The sequence below is a fragment of the Penicillium crustosum genome, assembly GCF_028827405.1.
Source record: "Penicillium crustosum strain IBT 35664 chromosome Unknown utg000002l_segment0_segment0, whole genome shotgun sequence".
Taxonomy (NCBI): Eukaryota; Fungi; Ascomycota; class Eurotiomycetes; order Eurotiales; family Aspergillaceae; genus Penicillium; species Penicillium crustosum.
Genome location: NW_026623123.1, coordinates 6,276,613 through 6,300,503, shown reverse-complemented (window position 1 = coordinate 6,300,503; position 23,891 = coordinate 6,276,613). Strand labels below are relative to the sequence as shown.

The following is a 23,891-nucleotide window of genomic DNA, read 5'->3' as shown; positions in this document are numbered from 1 at the left end:
TCACGTCACAATCTCCCCGTCAATGCCAACCCCCTATATTATCCTCGGAAGAAACCGTCCCATGCCCCCACGCCCTCTTATCGATAGCCCCACTACGGCTCATATAAACCTTGGAATCCTCCGTTGATACCCCTGTGCTTTCAGCTACACCTATCAAAAATGGATTATTCCCTACAAAACCATGCTTCCTACATTGGCCGTCCGGTCTCTGAGCTTCCAACCCCGGCTCTCGTCCTAAGTAAGCCCGTGCTGGAGCGAAACACCCAAATCTTGTTAGAAGATGTCAAACGGCTGGGAATTGAGTTCCGGCCCCATGTCAAGACTCTCAAGGTACAGTTCCCATACAGTTTTAAGCCCCAAGCAATGTACTGACTGAATTGGGCTTGCAGTGTACCGAGGTCACCCGCATGATGCTAGGTGACGGCATGTACCGCCGGATCGTCGCATCAACCCTATCCGAGATCCGGGGTTCATTGGATCTTGTTAAAGAAGGCAAACTAGACGAGGTGAGTCCCAGTAACTACTCCTCAATAAAGAAATATCAACTAAAATCATATCAGTGTCTCTATGGTCTACCCGTCTCAGCCAGCGCTCTACCGTTCCTTGAAACTCTAACCAAATCCCTAAAGATCATTCTGATGATCGATAGCGAGCAGCAGATAGATCTCCTCGAATGTTACGCCTCGAAATCATCTTCTCCCGTAGCACAATGGCCCGTTTTTATCAAGATTGACGTCGGCTCCCAGCGCGCGGGAATGGCAACAGGCTCACCATCCATCCTGAGATTAATCCAACGCATTGAATCATCGTCTGCAGCCACTGTATACGGCTTCTACTGTCATGCCGGGCACTCATATGCGTGTCGCACAGAAGATGCCGCAGCCGCGGTGCTCCAGACCGAAGTCGAGGGTGTAGTTGAAGCAGCCAAGGTGCTGGTAGATGGGGCATCCGATAGACGGATTGTGGTATCGGTGGGATCAACGCCAACCGCACATGTTGTGAAAAGACTGCAAGGCACGTTGCCCGAGGGGATGGAGTTGGAATTACATGCTGGTATGTGTGATCCGTAATAACTACCTAAACCGCAGAGAACCTGATATAGACGATGCTAGGAAATTACCCCACCAACGACCTCCAACAAGTAGCCACCTCACTTGTGGAACCGACACAACAGGCGGTGCGAATTCTCGCTGATGTGTGCAGCGTGTATCCTGAGCGCAACGAGGCGCTCGTTAACGCGGGGACTATTGCGCTTTCGAAGGAGACGAGTGAGTTCCCCGGGTTTGGGGTTGTCGTTGATCGACCTCAGTGGAGTGTTGTGCGGATGTCGCAGGAACATGGGATTCTGGGGCGAGTGGAGTCTGATCAGGCGCGCAGGCTTATTGAGAAGATTGGGTCGAAGTCTGTCGATGGGGAGAAGGTGGAGGATGCGTTTGTGATTGGGGATAAGGTTTTGTTATATATTCAGCATGCTTGTATTACGGCTGCTATGCATTTTGCTTATTATGTTGTTGATGAGCAGGATATTGTTAGGGAGACGTGGGTTCCGTGGAAGGGGTGGTGATTGTTGGGAGGCTTTGGTGTGGTTTTTATAGAGTGGCTGCTGGAATTTCTCTCATTTGTGTATATTGGATTTAACAGACTAGAATCGTGTATTATTAGAGAAATTGAGTAGCAAGACAATTATGCTCGTACTCTAGTATCTAAGATATCCAAGATAGTACATATCCCCAAGTCCTGAGATATTTGATAGAGCAGAGTTGGTGAATAGTATTTACATTGATTACAATTACTGGGATTGAATTAAACTTGTCATAGATCATGATCATGAATTGATTAAGTATCAAGGAGTAGAAAATTTTTGAATGAAGCAAGATACTCAAAACGGAAAAGAATCGTAACCTTGGAACCCCAAATGGAAGAGTAAGATGTGGATATGATGCAAGTGAGCCCATACCCAAACCAATCCAAAGGTAGAACTAAGGTGGAAAATAGAGAAAAGGCATTGTGCACAAGTAAAGAAAATTGAATGGGTATCATGTAAACATTGGCTAGAACAAGACCCGTCCGGAAAATGCGTGGCAGCCCGACTATTTTGCGTGGCTGGTTTCCTTTGCCGTCGCTATATCATGAGTCCCTTCGTTGAGATGGGACCGTGATAAGTGAACCGGATCAAATTCATGAAGAATGAAAGGGAAATAAGAAATTAGGGTAGACCGTGAAAAGGCGTTGCGTTGTGACTGGGTTGTTTTTTGTTTGATCGTGGGAATCGTTAAGTCGTAATGGAGAACGATAATCAAGATAGCTGATTAAACATGTTGGGGGTTTTGATATTTTATTCGCGGGAGGAGTCAATTGAAGGAGCACGAGAAGGGGCGCGCGAGGGAATAGGCGAGGCAGCAGGCGACTCCCCAGTGACGAGATCGTCAGTGGTAAAGCGTGGCAAGCGGCCATGCGTAGAGCCGTGAGTGGACCGATTGGAAGAAATGGTAGAAGAGTGAGTAGAACTGCTGTCCAATCGCAGGGAGTCTATGCGCTCCAGGTCTGCGTAGTCAGGGAGGGGAGAACCGTGGTAGTCCTCAATGAAGCTGTGGGCGCCATCGGGCTTGGTGTAACAGGGAGGGCTAGCGGGAACATCCTCGTAGATTGGAGGCATCTCCTCGTCCCAGCTAATGCCAAGACCACCACGCTGGGTGACGTGAAGGTGGAACTGCATGCGAAGCACGCGCGCAGCACCAGTTGGGGTAATTAAGCGAGTGTTGCCATTGGGACAGAACTCCTCGGCCACGATAAGCTCGATGACGAGGTTGTGCTTAACTTCAAGACCACCAGGAGCCTCCATGTCGCAGACGGCGTTGGCAGCCGGGTTGATGTTCGCATCGAACTGCATGGTGATCTCACCACCAGCGGTGTCAAAGTCGGTCTTCCAGCCGCTCTTCTCCTCATTGTGTCCGATGACGCGGGTCTCCTGGTGCAAAACACCTTTGCCCTCGCCGCCAATCTTGTGAGCGTGCTTCTGGCATGCAGTGGACACAATCTTCTGTTGCTCCTCAATGCGCCACATCATCTTTCGAAGACGCCAGCGGGTCTGGGTCTTTTCGCCCTTGTCAACCACGCCGCTCAGGGTCATCTCGACAGGGAAGTGTCCGATAGGGTAAATGACGGAGGGCAGCACAATGCGGCCAGTGAGGTTAGTTGGAGGAAAGATGCGGATGGAGGACTTGTCTGGCCCAGGAAGCAGAGAACGTTTGATGTCCAAAGGCAGCTTGAGGCTATATTCCTCTCCGGTGACGCTGCGCGCATGCGCCAGCAAGAAGTATTCGACCTGACCCAGCACACCATTGCAAGAAGCAGGAAGATGACCGGGGAACAAGTAACTGAAGGGGAAGTCGTGGTCACCGCCATTGAGGTGAAGGTCCTCGGTGATAAAGTTCCACTGGGTCAACTCTTCGGTGCGAGTAGCGCAGTTGGAGCAGTGGTTCGAGACAGGCTTCTTGGTGCTCGTCTTAGAAACAAGGCGCACATCAAACTGGCTCAAGGTAACTCCACCAGTCAACTCAGAGACTGCGATGCGCAAGCGTCCAGAGAATAGCGCGCCAGTAGAGCTGGTAGGTGGGCCGTAGCAGACCAGTGGCGGTGACTCGATCAGGACATCCAGCTTCGCCGCTGGCGGATGCGGCTCATGGCTGGAGCGTTCCTTAGAACGTCCTGCACGTCCCAAACTGCGGCGCTTCTCCTTGCTATGGTCCCGAAGAGGGTGAATCAAGTGATCCATGGAGAAAGATAGACGACGTTCGGGGGATCGTGCGCGCTCTGACTTGTGGGTTGGCTTCTTCGCATGTGCGGGAATCTCATTGACGGAAACGGTTGAGGAGGAGTTCGAGTGACTAGGAGTCGAGGTGACGGAGGAGTGTAATGAACTAGCGTTCCGAATCAGGTTGGGGATTAGACGGCCGGGCATTTTGGCTGTCAATTATACTGTAGGCGCTCAATTAGAGGATGTGTGATAGGCTTCGTATGTTCAAGAGGCAGTACGGTGGTGAAATAATTGAGAAGCCGACGAAGCAATCCAACACATAATATGAGTCCCTGAAAGTATGTAGGGGAAGATGATCTACAGAAGAAATCCAACGTCAAGTGCGCAAACCGCCGCTTTTGAATGGCAAGAACAATCATGTGCTAATTCACTGAACCCGTGGAAAACTAAAAAACTAAAAAATGAAACCATAAAAATTGAATTTTCTTTTTTTTTTTTTTTTTTTTTTTCTCTTGCTGTTTCCACTTGCCAGGTACCGGCGCATTCAATTAGAAAAGAAAAGAAAAAGAAAAAGAAAAAAAGAAAAAAAAATTAGCTGGTGGGGCGTGGCACAGCGTCATAGTGGGGTCTGACAATACAGATACATTGTAATGACACCCAAAAAGACACTGCATTCGTGATCTTACCCCTCCAAGGTCCTATAATTTGATGGAATTTGTTTGTTATTCTGAGATCATCCTATTCCGCCAAGTCGCAATTTTACCCATGGCCTCATTCAAATATGGCATCATCTCATTTTACAATGTCGGGTAGTGGGGGTCTGATGCCCAGACAAAGAACCCGAACTTTCTGTTGGATTGACAACTATACGAAGTACTTCCAAGGTTGGAATATATGTTAAACAAGATAAACGTTTGCCATCGCCTGACTTGTCGGCTTCTACCCCACATCTCAATAATAGTGTCGGCATCATGTTTGGATCACGAAGGAACCATCAGTAAATCCCAGGCTAGACCTTATCAGGGCAGTCGATGGGAGCACATGATGCCACTGTTGGCTTCCAGCCTTAGCGCAAAACGACCGTGCGCAATGACTCACGTACCTACGATGTATGTACTGGTTCGGCTAAACCGGTCGGATAGCTTTGCGATGGCATACTCGGCTTGGTACCTATACAGATGGCATTGGACTTTGTTTAGCATGTGGCCCCGGGGGTTTGCCCACGGGGTTCAATCGACAGTCTTGAAACCTAGCTGTATAGACAATGTGACCAATGTGACCAATGACAAGATCGTCCGTACCTTTGCTATAGGGAACCTTGGAAAAAACCCCGGTTTTAGATTATCAAGCACTTCATAGCCCTATATGACAAACACGGAGGTGTGCCCGAGGGGTATCTTTGACTCCTAGTATCTTGACCTTGGAAGTGCCACGACGACCTGCAGGCATATATCCTTTGGTTTCATTATTGCTCTTCGAATTTCTAAAACATTGATTCATCAGCTGTCTATTAATACTTCATTATTACAAAGTACAAAGCTATGTATACAGTTTAAGGTGTATCCAAGGTTAGACAAAGCCATCACGTGGCGTGATGGCGTAGAATGACAGTAATAGACCGACATAGCGGAGTTGTCTAGACTGAGGTAAATGACAAACCATACCATACCGAGCCATTACCATACAGGCCATCAACTCTTCCAGAGGATCTTCGACTAGCGTCGCCCCTAAATAAAGTCCACCTTTCCGCATTGGGACAACAAAACGCGATGAAAAGGACCCCTTCGCGGAGCTCCACCCGGAAAATTTTTTCTTTTCTTTTTCTTTTCGTTGACCGCCTAAATAGAAGGTCAGTCGTCTGATCTATAAAAGTGGACTATAGGAGTCTTACGCTTATAGGGGGTACGCATTGCCCTTTTTCAAGGCCACGGCGCTCGTCTATGCTATACGCCTCTACCCCGCACTGCAAGGCTTGCATTTTGCGGGGCACAGGCCTGCGCAATTGCGAGATCTGTGAACCCCCTTGAGAAAAAGCAAAACGAAAAGAACATCAGAAGTGAAGCATATCAAAATATACCATATAAAGTACAATGTACAATGATCAACATCTAAAACAAAAGGTTCTAGCCCTTCAACTGTCAAGATATGCTCCGTGCTCCCAAGGTCCGCCCCCTGACGAATCACCATCCCCGCCGCGCACACTAATTACCTAACAGCAACAGCATCAGCAGCAGTTAACCGCTCATCCTCACCTATAAGCATCGGCCTCGCGCGCAGGGTGCCCAGGTACTGGAGCTGCAGCACAGACACATTGGGTGCATGCAGGGAGCTTGAAGAATTGCGGCTTGTTTAGGGTCGTGCGTCCGGTCAGGATTCCTGACTCACTACGGAGTACGGCACCACGGCATTATGGAGCCGCAGATGTTTCCTCGGAGCTCCAGAGTGAGCTGAGGGATTTGATCACGCCATGGCATGTGTTGTAGCTGTATCGGGTTTGGGAACGCGGATGCGGTGATGCAATTCCGCTTTCTTCTTGCAACCCCGGGCACGTCAGCTGTTGGTGCATCTCAGATTTAATGATGTGCGCTCTTTGAAGTAGATCGATCTTATATGGCGCAAAATTATCCCAATCTAGGTAATAAATACTAAGGCGTGATAGAGTCTATTTCCCTTTTAGCAGATTATAGAAAGTAGACCCACACTGTCTTCTTTATCTCTCCTTCTCCACGGACTGGCTACAAGTGGTATACCAGTGTCAAGGCTAGGATCATTATGGTTAATATGCTGGATCAACAGCTCGGAGTCACGATCACAAATCAGTGGCTGTCGTCCGCCGGTGTCTCGTCGGAAGGACTAACCAATAATTGTTGCTAAATGGGACATCGGCAAGCGTCTCAGGCGAACTTCCTCTTTCGGGGCGATCTCGGATTGCCCCTCCGATCTGTTTCTGCCGCTCTTCGATCCGCCTCTTTTTTTATTTTTATTTTATTCTGATTTGGCATTTAATTACTTGCCGAATTTTAACTCCTTCGATGATACTCCGTAAGAAAAAAATGTACAAGGTATATCGTGGAGAAACGTGCTCCGCTCATTAAGCCATATGCCATGTGAGAATAACGCCATCTCGTCATAATCACATCCTTTCGAAGTGATATATGTACCTCAGCCGATGTGATATACATCGTGTAACCCCAAAGGAAATTACTTCCACTTTTCCCACATATTTTATAAATGCTCTATAAATGGCGCCATTTAAAAGCGCAAAACTAGTAAAACCAACTGAAATTCAACAAATAATTAAAAAAAAAAAATTAGTTCCGCACGGAGAAAGGTCGGGGGGGCCGCTTAAGCGCGGGAAAGCAGAAAATTTCTGTCGGTCATCCACTCGGAACTTTATACTCGGCCCGTCGCAACGTGATATTTAGCCTCACCACTCACGGCCCGCCATACTAACTCTCGTCCCTGGTTCACACTCTGCCCTAAGTGTTTTTTCCCTTATCTTGGCTTAAGTAAAGAATATACTATAGCGTGGAATCCACTCCACCCTAGATGGGGCGGAAACCGTAGTTTCGACTTTTTCTAGATTATGTGTCGGAGACGGCCGTCCCTTGGGGTAACAATTAGCTAACCATTAGCTTGGCAATGAGGCGATCGTTATGAGACCGGCCCGTGAGCCGGTTTGATGGAATGGCTTCGATTTGGCTGGCGGTGTGGAAAGGATTCGTGTATTGGTTTGGGCCAGACTCGTCTATCAAAATCAAGGAATATGTGTTGTGTTGGTTTTGTACTCCATAGTTGGCTGGCCAAAGCGATGTAACACGAATCCTGCAAGCGTGTCTAGAAGAGAGAGAGAAAAGTATGTAGCTCCAATACTTAACCTTTGTTCGTTTTAGCCTTGTGGCGCTCGAGAATAGACTTTAAATAAGACCTTTTATATCAGCAGCCTAAGTCTTACCAGATCTCGGTATGGTGAACAAGCAAACAGTGGCTTCTGGGGTTGTTAGAATCCAGGCGTCTCTAAGGGTTTTCTCCGCAATCTATTCGCCTTTCATCAGGCGTTACATTCTTACAAATGGGAAGTGAAATGATATGAAGAGCGAGGACCTCGGGAGCTACCGCAGAGTGTTTATCTGGGCAGTGACTCATAGCTAATTCATTCATATCTAAGGAAGGATACTGGTTGCAAAGAAAATACCACGAAGTTGATGGGAAGTAGAATGGTCTAATTATTAACAAAGTCCACGTCTCAAGCAAGACGAAAGTGTAGAGGGAATTAGTCTCATCCTTGACATTTCCCAATGAGGCATACAAGAGGCGTTACCTAGCAACGAGCCTCCATTGATCTACAACGTAATCCAACTATACAATTTTCTGATGCCTCAGGGCCAAGGCCACAACTACACTCTTTCTTGCCTTCTAGTTTGAGATCTCTATTAATCTCATTACCTTACAGGCCATCAACACCTGGCCATCCTAGGTTGGTCTCAAAGGAAGTATGTTTGTGATCGTCTACGGATGACAGCCCGAAGGAAGATAGAGGTGGGTGCAAACTCGCGGTATCCAAAGCCCAGTAAATAACATTTGAGTGAGAGGACAGTAAAATGCTTCTCGATTGAATAAAAGTCGTGTTGATTTTCATGGGTTCCTGGTCTAATATATTCTTTTCTCCGATTGGCTTATTTTCCGACACTTCTACATATGCTCTCTTTGGGAGCTAAGCTAAGCTATATACTACGTACTAGGGTGAACCATACCTTTTCTTCTTTTCGAAACGGCCCAATTAGGGAAAAGTTGGCTTTATGTATTATAAATATTATCCATTATGCATTACATGATACATATATGAGCTCTTGCGGACACGGACTAGAAATAGAATACACACTCGATATGGCTTTAACTCCCACAAAATGACCATCCATGGATGTATAAAATAACCAACATCACTTGACTTCAACTGGATCGCCACAAACAGCTGATCCATAGCTAAGTAACTTTCTAAAAATGTACACGAGAATTAAATACGTCATACGCACATCATATGGATTTTATTCTATTTAGACCTCATTTACCATTTTATCGAAATGAGAGAATGTGAGCATCGCGATCAAGCCAACACGTGACCCCTCCGGAGATGGATCGTCATCGGAATCACTTGAGCTTCTCCTATTCCGGATAGGAGCTCAAGCCACCGTGTTCTTTTTTGGTTTGCTCCAGCATCCATGGAATTGGCTGTTACTTCTCCCCAAAAGTAGTTGACCCCTGCATCAACACGAGTGGGATGATTCGCATTTCCCCACCATACACATATCTTGAGTTTGGTCTACTCTGATCCACCTGATAAACAATTCCAACGTAACAATTGAGCACTGCATTGTACCAGTCTCAGCCCAATTACTACAGCCCCAGAAATAATCTAATTGAGCAACGCAACTCATATCCCCACCCCAGGTCGATCCTCGATCCTACTCGGAACACGGAGAAACGGAACCACGAGGCGCGTGGAGCCCCACGAAACCTCCAGACAGCTCTCACAAACAAACCACTCCAATCGAACACCACAATGTCGACCTCATTCAACTGGACCGCATTAGCGGTAGCCATAACCGCAGTCTTCATATTCTGGACCTTCTCCTCAACCTCCTCCTCACCCTTCACCCGGTCCTTCCCACGCCTCGAAAACAAGCGCATCTGCCTCCTAATCGCACACCCAGACGACGAAGCCATGTTCTTCGCGCCAACCGTACTATCCCTCACAAATCCCGAGCTCGGAAACCACCTGAAGATCCTCTGTCTCAGCAGCGGCGACGCAGACGGCCTAGGCGAGACACGCAAAAAAGAGCTCCAGAAATCGGCGAAGCAGCTCGGGCTGCGCAGTGAATCGGACGTCTTTATCGTCGACGACACGAGCCGCTTCCCGGATGGAATGGACAAGGACTGGAATGAGGACCAGATCTCGTCGTTGCTGGCCTCGGCTTTCGCGCCTGAAATGGCTGCGCTGCAGAAGCTGCCGGGAAAGCGTGTCGATCGTAATAAGGCTCCCACCGCGACTATCGATGTCATCATTACCTTCGATAAGCATGGCATCAGTAATCATCCCAATCACCGCTCGCTGTACTACGGCGCTGTGAACTTCGTCCGCGCGCTGATGAAGGATAAGGCGGGGTTTACTTCTCCCGTCACGCTGTATACTCTCACTACGACGTCGGTGTTCCGCAAATATGCGGGTGTCCTTGATGCGCCGGTATCCATGTTCCTTGGTGTGTGGAGTAACCTCGTTGCTGGGTTGACGGGGTCGAGGAAGAAGGAGGCCGGGGCTGCGGCTGGTCCTGTGCGGCTGTTGTTTGTTAGCTCAATAAATGAGTGGTTGAGTGCGCTGTCTGCTATGGTCAACTGCCACAAGAGTCAGATGGTTTGGTTCCGGTGGGGGTGGATCACTATTGGGAGATATATGACTGTCAATGACCTGCAGCGGGAGAAGGTTTAGGTGACTGGTCCTTTCCTTGTTCCTGTTTTGGAATTGCTATGTCCTAGATGGAGGGCTAGTTTCAGATCTGTCCTACTTTTGCTCAGATCTTGTATCATTTTGGCTGATCGCCTTTTGCTTGCGTTGATATTTCACGCTTCATGTCTGCATATGATTTCTCAAGGCCTATGTGCCTTCTTGTATACTCATCTCTACTATTCAACTTACAAAGCTCATCTACTCGAGGGGCTTCATAATGGACATACATGCCTTCAAGTACGAAAAGAGTATATAAAAGAAAAACGACGGAGGAGAATATCGTACTGTTCATTAAATTGTACAAATTGATATCATGGTTGATCAATGGCAAGCGCAAATGTTTCAAACGATACAAAAAAAGCCCCGCTAATCAACACCAAGGATTGCTATCCCGCCAGAAAATGGAATTCTGGGGTTTAGCACGAAAGCCCAATGCATGAAGGCGACCATAAAACCCACCAGAAGGATTATTCTGTTGCGACAAAGGATGCTCTTCCGGGTAATCCACCCATGTTTTCAGCCTTTCGAGCTTGTCCCTTAATGCTCTGTTCTGCCTGATCTGGAAGAAGTAGATGCGTTTGAGCGGCGAAATAGACTGGTCCAGCTGGGGGTACACATAGAGCAAGGTTTCCCAGAATATCTTATCATCAAGGACCTTGGGCTCAACCGGTTCGAACAGTTCCGACCCATCCGGTATCCGCCGTGCATGAATGAGGCCATGCTGGCTCATGTGGCGGCTCTTGTGCCCCGTATTGCCTTGGAAATTAACGGTTCCAACCTCTCCGTCTCTATATTCATATCTAATACGCTCTGGCAGAAAGTCTTTCCATTCTTCCAACAGCTTGGGCCGTTCCTGGAGCTCCCAGGCTTTGAGCGATATGTCACTCCACTTATCGGTGGTGATCACTGAATGGGCCATGCGTTGTATTTGATAAATCTGCTGGAAGACTTCGAGCCGGAGGAGGTCATACGTATTGATGGCTTCGGCAAGCAGGGGACATTGTAATAGTGACAGGTCTGGTTTCATGCCTTTCCATCGTTGGTAATGGATTGGATGCCGCGATTGCTTCCCGTTGTCCATCGGTGGTGCTCTCATGCTGTGTAGGACTGGTTGCATACATTGCATAACGGTGTCTCTCGCTTCCTTCCTTTTTGACCTCGTTTGGCTCAAGATTTCATATGCTTTACGCATGTCAGTTTTGCAAGCCTCTAGATTGCCGTCCATTCTGTTGGTTTGGGTCATATATCGGTACATTTGCACAGTAGCTGGAACATTGTATGGCTCCGTCGTCAATATCTGAAACATGTCGCGGACCAGCTCTCTTGCGACTTGGCCCTTTCGTCCATCTTCTGCCTGCGTCCGCTTGTGTACTTTGGAGAGAGCGAACGTCCTTTGAAACAACTCGGACCAGACCTTGCCCGAAATGGTGATGTTGTACGAGGAAGCCATGAAGTCTACTGTCCTCATGGCGGCGTAGATGTCGTTGTTGGTGCCAAAGGCATGGGCTACAGCGAAAAGAAGCTGTTCAGTTGGATACAGACCAGACCAAGTGTCATAGGGCGTAACCGGCGGCAATTTTGAGTCATCCCCCTCAGCCAAGATGGCATCAACATCGACGTTCCATACAGTCTTGAGGGTATTCTTGATAGCTTTCATGTCGCCGACTCGGGCTGATGCGAGGAGGACGTTGATATATGTCTGCACATCCCCAGGAAACCCGTCCTGGCTCATTTGACTGAATATGTCCAGCACAGTTCCTTTGACACTGTTCCACCCCGTTGCGTAGCCACGATATCCAGGATTTGGATCTATCATGCGCCGCTTTCTGTAGCTGTGAGGGGTGATGCGAGTATTGTATTCTTCCTTTCCGATGTAGCAGTGGTTCCAGACCAATGCTGACATATAGTGATTATAGCACACGGCGTCAGGAGTAACATTGTTGGCATGCATCCCATCCCAGAGGGCAGTGATTAAGGGGCCATTTCCCATCGCCTGAGCGCAGTCGAAGAGGTGAGTGTACTCCGCTAGCTGAGGTGGATGCCCAGCCACGGTTCTATATTGAATGATCGTGAGTAAGTCCCTCGTAAATTTGTCGAACACCGCTTCCAAGGTTTTGAGCCCTAGGGTTAACACTACCCACCAGTGCAGCGTATGGTGAAGATCTCGGTAGGGTATGACGAAATGAGCCGGAGAGAGGAGATGTAGGGCTTCGATAAACACGGTTGGTGCAAGCGATCCAACTAGCTCTGCCGACCGTGGGTTGGCCATGGCTTCCCTCACTTGGTTCGGTTGTCCGTTCTCAAGGACTCGGAAGAAGTACGCTCTATATTGGGCCTCCTCTTGGGGTGAGCTCCATTTTGGTAGAGGTGGTCGGGGTATTCTCTCGAAAGTTGCAGGACGTGGAACAGTGAGTTCGCTGTTCCATCGTTGACTTGTCGTAGTCAATTGCCGTATGGAATTGCGATGGTAAGTTTGTGGCGTTCTATGTGCGGAAATATCCCAGGTCGTTGTATTTGCAAAGGCCGCGACGCAAAGTACCTGCCCAAGGCAACTGAAATGATGATGTGGGGGAAACTGTCTGCGTTTGCCGATGCTGTCTGTACGACGAGACGAGACACCCCAGCGAGAAGCGAACTTCTCGGCAAGTGAGAACCTTCGCATAGGGAAAGTTTAGTAAGGGATCAGTATTTTTCAAGAATCAGAAAGGAACCAAAGAGCACAAAACCATCAGGGGTATAAATGAGGGGAAGTGTGCTTTAACCTCAGGTCTTTTGACAGGGTACTTTTCATGCAGGTTCCAAGGTTGTGCTTCAAACCAAGTCAGCACAGGACCGCACAATGAATTAGGCGAGAGTATTTAGGATTACTTGATTTTATGGTTGTAACTAGGTAATATGTGGTTGATAACTTATACTAAATTATAGTTTAGGTGTATATGTAGATATTCCCTTGCTCCACTACTTTACCTGTCAAGATTTCCCAAGTGGATCCTCGCGAAACTTGAAAACCCGGGGTAAATTGCTGACTCATCTCACTTCTTGCCAAGATTAACGCTAAACCCTATTAGGCATCAGCCAAAGCTCGTTGATTCTGCGTGTGTGTGTGGACCTGCACTTAACCCAATCCAATCACCCTTCTATCATGGCCGATACTGAAGATACCGGCGGTCCATCCGTCTCAGAGCCCTTGGATCTCGTTCGCCTCTCCCTTGATGAGACCGTCTTCGTGAAGCTGCGCGGTGATCGTGAACTCAAGGGCCGCCTTCATGTGAGCTACGCCCCATCTGGCAATCTTCAGGATACCTACTGACTCTGATATGTGTTTCCAGGCCTACGATAGTCACTGCAACCTAGTTCTCGGCGATGTGGAGGAGACAATCTACGTGGTGGAAGAAGATGAGAACGAAGAGGAGACTTTGCGGGTATGGGATCATGTGAATCTGGGGAGTTTACACGGGGCACGGGCTAATCTAGGTTCTCGGATACAGACAATCAAGAAACAAGAAGAGATGCTTTTCGTGCGAGGTGAGTCGAAGAAATTAGGGAACATTTTTGGGATATTTGGAGAGGGTTGCTGATTCCTGTCTAGGAGACTCCGTCGTCTTGATCTCCCCCAGGCATGATCGGGCTTAATATGCCCCTTGATAGAGAGAAAGGCGTCTGGCGACGGGAACAATACTAGGAAGGACACGAGATACCACAAAATGCAGTCAACATAGATAGGTAACGATACCATGGAAAATTGGTTTATGATCATCCATACTAGTCCCGTTGGATATAGTTGGATATAGCCTTGTGAGCCTAAACAGGCTGTGCAATTGTTAGTCACAGTATTCCTTATGATTCGACGTTCTTCCTAGTAGAATTTATATTGAGTCACTGGTCAACTGTGGCTGGTATAGCTCTCCGCTAACCACCTGCAGGGTGGTATGGTCGATGACTCAACCGACTCCAACTTATCGATAAAGCTCCCCCATGTCCCCCTACCATGTACTCTCGGAACACTTCTTCAAATTTTTACATACCTCGAGCATTCTTCTATCTTTTGTTCATTGAGCAAAAGAAAACTATGATCACTCGAATACATCTTCACATCTGCCAACAATAACGGCGATCAGATCCACTGACCAATAACGTCACTACCCCAAAAAGGCGGCACAGCGAGCAGTACACACGGTTGAACGTACCACGTACCATCTCCACACTATGCCTGCAACCAGGAAACTAAGCCATGAGGAGCGAAAACGAGGTGAAGTCGTATGTATTTCCAGGGAAGATGTGAAAGTTCCTCATCTTACATGATCTTCAACACATAGGCCCTCAGTGAATTCGCCGAGTATGCCGACAAACAGCAAGCTCACCGCTCCGGGCAAGTCGCACCTAGCGACAGCGGATATTCCACCGCCAGCGTCTCGCGCGATCTTGAGGATCACGCAGAGCTCGACATTCTTGACCAACTAGGGCTGTCCGATGCCCCTCAACCAGCCAAGCTTAAGGAGCTCCTGCTCGGTACAAGCGATGCCGTCGAAGATAGCCTGCAAGTGCTAGCTGCGACATTACAAACGCGCCTTGATGAAGGCCACGGGGAAACCATCTTCGATCTCGGGTTGGAGGATGGTGGTGAATCCATGGGCTTCGATCAAGGTCAGTGGAAGACAGCGCTGCAGCGTCTGGGCGAAGCTGCCGAAACCATTCCCGCCCACTGCCGAGTATTACTGGCCTACAACGTCGGAGGCCCCGAAGAATCGCCTGTCACCAATGACCGGGTACAGGGTGCTTGGGGTAAGGTCCTTGTGCGCCACCATATTGATAATATCGAGGATATGGCGGAGCTCCGGATTGCCGTAGTGGGAAATGTCGATGCTGGAAAGAGTACTACGCTGGGAGTGCTGGTGAAAGGTGGTCTTGACGATGGACGTGGCCGTGCGCGAGTAAATTTGTTCCGCCACAAGCATGAGATCGAAAGCGGGCGAACTAGCTCCGTCGGGTTGGAGATCATGGGCTTCGACAGTCGGGGTGAAATAGTTGGCAATACCCAGGGCCAGGGCCGGAAGTTCTCCTGGGAAGACGTCGTCAATCGCTCTGCTAAGGTCATCTCCTTCTCTGACCTGGCAGGCCACGAGCGGTATCTGCGCACCACGGTTTTCGGTATGCTGAGCAGCAGCCCCAACTACTGCTTGCTGATGGTCGCTGCCAATAACGGTCTGATCGGAATGAGCAAGGAGCATCTGGGTATTGCTCTGGCCCTCAATGTGCCTGTCATGGTCATTGTCACCAAGATTGACATTTGCCCGCCCCATATTCTGCAGGAGACTTTATCCCAGCTGACCAAGATTCTCAAATCGCCTGGCGCGCGCAAGATTCCAATCTTCGTCAAGGATATGGAGGAGACCATTAACACGGCCACACAATTCGTCAGCCAGCGGATATGTCCTATCTTCCAAGTGTCCAATGTCACAGGAGAGAACCTCGACCTAGTACGGACCTTCCTAAACATCCTGCCTCATCGCGGTCAATATGACGTTGCGGGAGCCTTCGAATTCCTCATCAACGACACCTTCTCCGTTCCTCATGTGGGTACAGTTGTCTCAGGTGTGGTTAAATCCGGTGTCATTCATGCCGGAGACTCGGTCATGGTGGGACCAGACTCGCTTGGCCAGTTTACCACCACAGTCATCAAGTCCATTGAACGCAAGCGTATCCAGGTGAATGCTTGCTTTGCCGGTCAATCTGGATCTTTCGCCCTGAAGCGCGTCCGCCGGAAGGAGGTGCGCAAGGGTATGGTGGTGTTGAAGAAGATGGAGGAGCCTCCAAAGGTGTATCGGGAATTCGTCGCGGAGGGTAAGTTGGTCGTTCGGAATTTATTGACCACATGCTAATGAAAATAGTCCTAATTCTTTCTCATGCAACTACTATCAAGCCTAAATACCAGGCTATGCTTCATGTTGGAGCAGTCAGTCAGACATGCTCGGTCATTGACATCGACCGCCCTTTCATCCGTACCGGAGATCGAGCGTTAGTTGCGTTCAGGTTCGTACAGCGTCCTGAATTCTTAGCTCCCGGGGACCGTGTCCTCTTCCGTGAGGGCAAAACGAAAGGATTGGGAATTGTGAAGAGCATCGGTTATGACCCAGCGCAACCTTTGAACCCAAATGCAAAGGAAGGAGCTTCTACCCCTACACCCACGACACCTCATGACTAGATTTGTTTTTACTTTCGTCGGAGTTTCTTTGTTCTTTCTTTGTTTCAAGTTCATTCCTCTTCTTGCTAAGCGTTAGACATCGGGTGATTTTTATTCGGACCGTGTTTATGTTTATTATGTTACTAGATCGGTCAATTGAATAACACGAGCTGATTATATTAGTTCTCTTATTACTCCGTACGTTTGCATGGATCTCCCTTGTTGCTATTACGACTTGCTGTACTATGATGTCACGTGATATATATAACATGACGTCACCCTATGACATAGGCCCAGACGATCGCCGCTCCTCGATTATCCAATTTATATCACTGGATTCTCATTCGTAAGCCATTGACTATTCAGTGGAATCAAATGAGGTCTTACGAAAACTGGGGATGATCCATGTGCAAGCCACCGTAGCCCATCACCACTGACGTATTGAACAAGGGCTCAATCTGTGGGTTCTTAAAGCTTGACCTGCCCAGAACTTCCAAGAGATCAATCCACTTGCTACTTAATATTTTGTTATACCCATTTCGAGCCATATACAAACTAACACATCTCCTCAAACTACTATTATCATTCTCTTTTACCTAATACAATCATGGAGACTGTCAACAAATACGTCAACGCTGCCTCGACTATCATCTGGGGTGAGGACAACTCCCCTCAAGCTCAACAGCATGGCGAAGAACCCATCTCCGGTGTCCAAGGCAGAGGACGTGCCACAGATCCCTATGATGCCGGCAACCGCGATGGTACGTACAACTCAAACATATGTTTTATATACAAGCCTCAATTCCTGGATTGCCATAATGCTATCTACAAGTTCCAAAAACACCCTAATCTAATCGTCTAATATAACTAACATTTCACACCGCAGAGCAACCCGGCGCAATCAAATCAAACGCCAACACCGCACCCCAGCATCCCATCATAGACAACAAGCCCCAAGACTCCGAGGTTACTAGCATCACCACTCCCCACGCTCCAACCTCTATCAGCGCTTGCACCAGCGTGACCCCGGCCCTGTCCATCTCCGGCGACCCTACAGAAACCAGCGAAAGCAAAAGCAACAAGCCCATCTCCAGCGGCTCTACAGAGTCCACCGAAAGCAAATACGACAATGACTCGAGCTCCAATCAAGAACAGCGCAGTACCTCGCAGGCCGAAGGCGGCGAGAGCAGTGACGCTCCCCGTCCTGCACATTCCCATGAAGTGAGCAAGGAAGCGCTCATGGGCCCGCAGGGTCCTGCACCGAGACCTGCTGAGGTCTTCGAGAAGGAGTATAGAGGAAAGAAGCCCGCGGGTAAGGAGGATTATATTGAGAAGAGTATGTTCCCGTCTTGCTGTGCTCCCTTTCCCGTCGTATATCCTTGACGGTATTGGTTTTGGTCCGTGCTGACTTTTTTTTTTTGTTATAGGTTCTTCGAGTGAATCTAGCGAGAAGAGCAATGATTCGCCTTTGAGCAACAAGTCTGAGTCTTCTTCTCATGGTAGTGGGAAGCAGGGTGCTATGTCGAAGGTGAAGGAGACTGTCAAGAAGCATATCCATCATTCGAGCAAATAAAGGCTATGTCTTTATTTAGATTGGATCTAAGTGGAATTATGTTTGTGAAGAAGCCTCCGATGTCTTGACATGGATTTTGGCTATTTTTTGAAAATTTGAGATCTGATGTCTGTATTATGCGTTATTTGACATGCCTATTTCTGGAGTGTATTAATATCCAATTTGAATTATCCAAGTTGTTCTTTCTTGTAGAAGTTAGTGGAAAAATCCAAAGTAAATGGGATTTCTAATTTGGAAATACATGGTATTTTGCATTTGACTACTCCTATAGAGCAGGGCATTCCAAGTGTAAATAGAAGCATGCGACCTTAAGCCATCCGAAGAATTACTCGAACAACATTTTCAACTCTTCGAGTCTGTTTTTGCCCTTATCAGCATCACCATCATCGCCGCCAATCTTCAACCCAAGCGAGCCAGCAATGTTCATTTTACGCTCTTGCACGCGTAGCATGCGGCCTTCTATGGAGTCCTTGACCACGAACCGCGTAACATTGACATCGCGTGTCTGGCCCATTCGATGAACGCGGTCGATGGCTTGCGCTTCGATTGCAAAACTCCACCATGGATCCATCACGAAGACATTGCTCGCGCTTGTTAGGTTGAGGCCAACACCGCCGGCACGTAGGGAGATGAGGAGGACTGTAGGGGCTGGTGTTGAGGGTGAGGGAGAGCTAGTCTTTGCAGGCCCGCTTCCCCCTAGGGTATCATCTTCCATGTCGACAATGTCGTCGTCGGTAAAACTCTCTGCTTTTGTGAACTCGGCTAGAACAGCGGCACGGGCCTTCTGGGGCATTGAACCATCCAGACGGAGATGGGAGATTCCGACTCGGGAGAGTTGTGGGCCGATCAGGTCCAGGAAGGAGGTAAACTGGGAGAAGACAACGGATTTGGTATTTGCAGGGATGCGTCCGAGGTGATTAATAAGGGCGTGGATCTTGGCTGAAGTGTGGGCGGAAGGAGAGAGGGGGTATATGCGACGGAGGGAGATTCGTGGGGCAGGTTGTGAGCTGGTTGTTGGTGTGCTGCTGACAGTGTCGTCTCCGAAGGAAATTGAATTCGAGGACGGATGTCGTACTACTTCAAATGTATTCTTTGCATCCACTGGAGCACGGCAGTTGAAGCACCGTGCTTCGACACCTTTGTTCATTTGGTGTTGCAAGAAGTCTTCAAGACATTTCTTACATGCACTGTGCCAGCAAGCTGTTACTGCAGGATCGATCATAGGCTCCTCACAACAGATAGGGCACTCGCCACTGGACTCGGTTTGGATCTGCCGAAGAGCATGGGTAGTGAACTTAACCATCGTCCCGGAGGTATCTTGAGAGTTGGCGTTCTCATTTTCAGTCGTGAATTGGTTGATCAATTCTTGAAGGTCCATATCGTCTTTAAATTCATTGGTTGCATCAGCTGCTACTGCCGCACTCTCTTCCTCCGCAACGATGGCTTTGTTGCGTGTCATTATAGGGTGGCAGCAGGTCTGGCGAAGACGAAGAATTTGAGCAAAGATCGTGCTGTAAGATTGCAACAGTGTGCCAGCCACGACATTGTCGTTGTAAGTTCGTTTCGCTCGGGTATATATGCAGTCATAAATTTCTCGTTCTTGCTTCGTTAGCTCCACTTCTTCAATTGTGACTGTCTTTTTGGGCAAGGGGACCAAGGGCTCGCCCTCTGGGGTTTTCATCGATTTGGTCCGCCGAAGAACAAGAGGTTCCAGTACACTTTGCACGACGTTCAGGGCGCGCACATATTCTTTAGATTCAAAGGGCACAGTGATAAACGTCTTCCAGAAGGAGAAATTGCTCCATGGCTCAACCTTTAGGAAACGCACCAGACTGAAGAGATCCTCAAGGCGATTGACAATGGGCGTGCCAGTCAGCGCCCACCGATGGGCTGCTTTTAATTCATAACATGATCTAGCGGACTTGGAACGGCGATTCTTGATCACATGCGCCTCGTCAAGAATTACTCGGAAGAATTCTACAGAGAATAGACCCCCGTTTGCACTGGGTCCTAGAGCAGACTGGAGAGCGAGCTGGCGGAATTCCGACAATACCACACCGTAACTGGTGACAATCACCTGTGGAGCTGTTGCATATTTGGATTCGCAGCATAATTCTCTCAAGTTGACAGCCTTATCCGACCCATAGTAAACAAGAACTCTCAACGTCCCGGCTTTGAGTGCCTCGCTTTCCCATTGAGAAATTAGAGATGTCGGTGCAACGACTAGAGTGGTATTCGGCGCTGGCACCACCCCGGAAGAGTTCGGCATTCTAGCAAGGTCATTCACTGAGCTGAGACCATTCGAAAGTCGTGGATCGGGCTCGGCTCTGTGAGAATGGACCAGACTGAGCATCTCAATAGTTTTCCCCAGACCCATTTCATCAGCCAGAATTCCGCCCCGGCAGTGTTGCTCTTGGGCAGGAAAGTCCACACTGAGGTCTCCCGAATACGGATTGACATAGAAATGGTCTATGTTTTTAACTTGTGGTAGATCTTTGTCGTCAACATCCTTTCTAGGCCAAGTGTATTCTTCCCACAATGGATGCATGGACTTCTCTCGAGTTTGCTTTGAGTCCTTTTCTTTTGACAGCATCCAATGAAGGGCTTGTTGCTGGTACTTGCGTAGGTCAAGAGTGAAGGTAGGTGCTGGATCTGCCGCTGGCATGTTGAAATCAAATGATTGTGCTTTTTGATACAGGGTATCGAGCTGATCTTTTTCCAGTTCTTCGCTGTCGTCTTCGCCCGAGGAGTCGTTGGAATCCTTGTTTGACTTCTGCTTGTTTTCCTTCTTCGTGCTGTCATATTGCTCGGCAATTTCCGCGGCACGCAAAATGCCATCTCTTTTGTGCTTTTCGGTAGTCGGATTGGTGGAGGTAGGATGAAGATTAATTTCATGAAACAATTTCACTAGACCGACTTGGCGTAGTCGCAGATTCTTCTCCTCGGTGCTCTCTTTCTCCTCAAACAGCCCAGTGGACCTGTTGTCATCGGTGTTCAAAGCAGCGAGCGCCCCGCTTTGGAAAGCTTCCTTTCGCAAATAGACTTGGAGTTGTAAATATATGGTATCGTTGACTCGCACCCTGTCAGGTACAAATACACAGACTCCTTCAAACCGACAGATCTTCTGATCAATCAATGTAGAAACCCATTCAGCAGTCTCATGTGGCAGCCTTCCGATTTCTTGCCCCGCAGTGTTCGTGAATCGAGTCAAAACGTCACTTTTGTGATTGACAAATGCTTTGCCTCCTCGGCCACGTTTCGTCGTTGGCTGTGAACGTGCGCGTTCAATGTTGACGGGGTCTCCATGCTTCAGAAATCCCCAGCCACTTCTCGTTGCCCATCCTCCCACCCCAAATGCGCCAACATACCTTACCGATGGCTGATTTTGCAGGACCGATTTGCTTTCAACTGGCGTTTCGGGGCCAGGCTGTACCCGAAGAGCGGGGTTCCGGCTTCTGGCTGGAACGCTACCATTTATTGGCGCGGGCTTTTTCCATGATCCATCAAAGTATATGTTAACAGCTCGCTCGAGATTATTGGAGGCAGCTGATTGAATGGTTGTGATTGAATCGGCAGGTAGTTGCTCGCCCACGATACTGGTGAAAAGGTCGACATCAAAGCTATCCGCAGATGTGCTTGTTGTGGTACTGATAGTCATTTCCTCTATTTGTTGGTCTACTCCGTTCTCATGGAGAGAGGCGGTAGGAGTAGCGTCCGCAATGGGTAATTCTAGGCTTTCCGTCGTTCGGACTCGTGTATGTTGTGGATCTGCTTCGTTCTCCAAACTAGCAGAGCTCTTTGGGATACCGTTGAGTGACGGAGTTTCGAGTGTAGTGCCATGGTCTGTTCGGTACTCTTCATGTTCCAGGAAATGAGGTAGGGACGCGTCTGTATTTTGGGGTTTGGTGGGTAAAGGTGAGGATGGGTTGTCAGCGAAGAAGCGCTGCCTCTTTGCTGGGCGTTGCTCTACATCCTCGCTCATATTGGCTGTACCATCGAGATTCGTGATGAAGATGAAAAAAGTCGAGTTCGGGGAGACGCGCCGAGAAACGCGAAGTCAGGCGGATCGACGTCAGCCCTGAAGGGAAAATGTTGGAAATTGGATTTTGATATCTGCACTTTTCAAGACATATGAACCCTTACTCTTCGCTTTTATTTGATTTTTTTGATTTAGTCCTATTTAGTCCTATTTAATCCGAATTTTCTATAATTTTTTAATAATTCTTTTTTGAATTTCTAACGAGTCGACCTGCAAGTGCCGAGGGCATCGCTGACAAAGATTGGCTGGCCAATGCCTTTGCTCTGATTACATCGAATATTTTCCCCAGAGCTTGTCAACTTCACATTAAACATGTCTTTTCTCGGCACAGCTCGGCCATGCCAGGCAAGTAGCGCCTGTAGATTTCATCTACGAAGCTTTCAATCACAAAAACGACACTTCAGCCGGACACAATCTATCGCCGCACCTATTACCGCGGAAGAAGTCCAAGGCGCTCACAAATACTGTGTTGCTCTTCTCTCGTATGAAACACCGTCCCTGTGGTCCTCCAAGCTCATTGAAGCTGCAACGATGGGAAAAAAAGCCCGAAAGCTAACATAGCGCTCTTCCCAAAGAAAATATGACCGCCCCTCCTACACATTGAGCACCTTCATCCCACGACATGCGCAATCCTTCTACATTGCGCTGCGCGCATTAAACGTCTCCCTCTCCATGATCCCCGACACAACATCCTCCCCAACAATCGGACTGATGCGACTCCAATTCTGGCGCGACTCAGTAACAAAGATCCTTGCAGGCACGCCACCAAAAGAACCCGTCGCGATCTTGCTTGCATCTGCCATCTCCGAACTCCACGAGCGCACACAGGGCCGCGCGCGCATAAGCAAGGGCTGGCTGACCCGTATAATTAATGCACGGGAGCAAACCCTGACGAACGACCCATACCCAAATATCGCCGCGCTCGAGTCCTACGCTGAGAATACATACTCGACGCTCATGTACCTCACTCTGTCTGCATTGCCCATGGCTTCGGTAACGGCAGACCATGTTGCATCTCATATTGGAAAGGCAGTGGGAATTGCGGCTGTGTTGCGTGGGCTGCCGTTTGTTGCGTTCCCTGCGCCGTCTGCCCAAGCACCTCCTGGTGCGGGTGGAGGTTCCGTGATAGGAGGGGGTGCGAAACAGGGAGCTGTGATGTTGCCTTTAGATGTTATGGCACAGGCTGGTGTTAAGGAAGAGGATGTCCTCCGGTATGGAGCCCAAGCCGAGGGTCTCCGGGATGCAGTTTTCACTGTTGCGACGCGGGCAAGTGATCATTTGATTACCGTCCAGCAGATGTTGAGCAACCTCCGCGCTGGAGAGGATGTCGGTCATGAATTTGAGCATGAGGGTGAAGAGGGCCATGAATATGATGTTTCCCCTGGTGCTCGAAGCGGCGAGTCTCCTCTCGATGAGGTCAACCGAGCATTTGGTGTTTTCCTACCGGCAGTCGGTACACGCATGTGGTTGGATCGCCTTCAGAAGCAAGACTTCGATGTTTTCAGCCCGGAGTTGCTTCGGTCAGACTGGAGACTCCCGTGGAAAGCTTACTCGGCTTATCGACGGAAGTCTCTGGAGTGATGGGCTGTAGGCCGTGTATAATATGTGTCTAATATACTTCGGGATTAAGACCGTTGATAACTTCTTTGTACATTAGGAATATAAAACAGTCGTCTCTACACGAAGTTGAACGGTGAAATATGCCTACGATAATTCCAGGACTCGTACTATCAACAAATGATATTAAAATAGTGTTCAACTGAAAAGTATTAATACACGACCCGACTAGGTCTGCAAACAACAAAATGTATACAAATAATGCAAAGGCCCAAGCTAAAA

The 23,891-nt window shown here is 48.5% G+C and overlaps 10 protein-coding genes across 10 annotated transcripts; 6 read left to right on the top strand and 4 right to left on the bottom strand.

Annotated features, from left to right (window-relative positions):
- Positions 1-159: 159 nt before the first annotated feature.
- N7487_005899 (D-serine ammonia-lyase DSD1) lies at positions 160-1,564 on the top strand (the record flags this gene model as incomplete). The annotated part of the gene is made up of 4 exons (XM_056873646.1): positions 160-330; positions 390-506; positions 561-1,053; positions 1,113-1,564. The coding sequence occupies 4 exons, from the start codon at positions 160-162 to the stop codon at positions 1,562-1,564; spliced, it is 1,233 nt and encodes a 410-aa protein (XP_056731366.1).
- Positions 1,565-2,335: 771 nt separating this feature from the next.
- N7487_005898 (alpha-arrestin) lies at positions 2,336-3,961 on the bottom strand (the record flags this gene model as incomplete). The annotated part of the gene is made up of 1 exon (XM_056873645.1): positions 2,336-3,961. The coding sequence occupies one exon, from the start codon at positions 3,959-3,961 to the stop codon at positions 2,336-2,338; it is 1,626 nt and encodes a 541-aa protein (XP_056731365.1).
- A 2,001-nt stretch (positions 3,962-5,962) lies between these two features.
- On the bottom strand, positions 5,963-6,231 carry N7487_005897 (uncharacterized protein; the record flags this gene model as incomplete). The annotated part of the gene is made up of 2 exons (XM_056873644.1): positions 5,963-6,086; positions 6,143-6,231. The coding sequence occupies 2 exons, from the start codon at positions 6,229-6,231 to the stop codon at positions 5,963-5,965; spliced, it is 213 nt and encodes a 70-aa protein (XP_056731364.1).
- Positions 6,232-9,317: 3,086 nt separating this feature from the next.
- N7487_005896 (PIG-L family deacetylase) lies at positions 9,318-10,241 on the top strand (the record flags this gene model as incomplete). Its single annotated transcript, XM_056873643.1, has 1 exon — positions 9,318-10,241. The coding sequence occupies one exon, from the start codon at positions 9,318-9,320 to the stop codon at positions 10,239-10,241; it is 924 nt and encodes a 307-aa protein (XP_056731363.1).
- Positions 10,242-10,629: 388 nt separating this feature from the next.
- Positions 10,630-12,921, bottom strand: N7487_005895 (uncharacterized protein; the record flags this gene model as incomplete). Its single annotated transcript, XM_056873642.1, has 1 exon — positions 10,630-12,921. The coding sequence occupies one exon, from the start codon at positions 12,919-12,921 to the stop codon at positions 10,630-10,632; it is 2,292 nt and encodes a 763-aa protein (XP_056731362.1).
- Positions 12,922-13,401: 480 nt separating this feature from the next.
- On the top strand, positions 13,402-13,892 carry N7487_005894 (U4/U6-U5 snRNP complex subunit LSM3; the record flags this gene model as incomplete). Its single annotated transcript, XM_056873641.1, has 4 exons — positions 13,402-13,527; positions 13,589-13,681; positions 13,748-13,784; positions 13,849-13,892. The coding sequence occupies 4 exons, from the start codon at positions 13,402-13,404 to the stop codon at positions 13,890-13,892; spliced, it is 300 nt and encodes a 99-aa protein (XP_056731361.1).
- A 538-nt stretch (positions 13,893-14,430) lies between these two features.
- On the top strand, positions 14,431-16,461 carry N7487_005893 (putative GTP binding protein (GTPBP1); the record flags this gene model as incomplete). Its single annotated transcript, XM_056873640.1, has 3 exons — positions 14,431-14,516; positions 14,576-16,100; positions 16,148-16,461. The coding sequence occupies exons 1-3, from the start codon at positions 14,466-14,468 to the stop codon at positions 16,459-16,461; spliced, it is 1,890 nt and encodes a 629-aa protein (XP_056731360.1). The 5' UTR covers positions 14,431-14,465.
- Positions 16,462-17,047: 586 nt separating this feature from the next.
- On the top strand, positions 17,048-18,013 carry N7487_005892 (uncharacterized protein; the record flags this gene model as incomplete). Its single annotated transcript, XM_056873639.1, has 3 exons — positions 17,048-17,201; positions 17,327-17,776; positions 17,868-18,013. 3 exons carry the CDS (start codon positions 17,048-17,050, stop codon positions 18,011-18,013), a joined length of 750 nt encoding a protein of 249 aa, XP_056731359.1.
- Positions 18,014-18,338: 325 nt separating this feature from the next.
- Positions 18,339-21,995, bottom strand: N7487_005891 (uncharacterized protein; the record flags this gene model as incomplete). The annotated part of the gene is made up of 1 exon (XM_056873638.1): positions 18,339-21,995. One exon carries the CDS (start codon positions 21,993-21,995, stop codon positions 18,339-18,341), a length of 3,657 nt encoding a protein of 1,218 aa, XP_056731358.1.
- A 369-nt stretch (positions 21,996-22,364) lies between these two features.
- N7487_005890 (uncharacterized protein) lies at positions 22,365-23,633 on the top strand (the record flags this gene model as incomplete). The annotated part of the gene is made up of 2 exons (XM_056873637.1): positions 22,365-22,534; positions 22,628-23,633. The coding sequence occupies 2 exons, from the start codon at positions 22,365-22,367 to the stop codon at positions 23,631-23,633; spliced, it is 1,176 nt and encodes a 391-aa protein (XP_056731357.1).
- Positions 23,634-23,891: the final 258 nt, after the last annotated feature.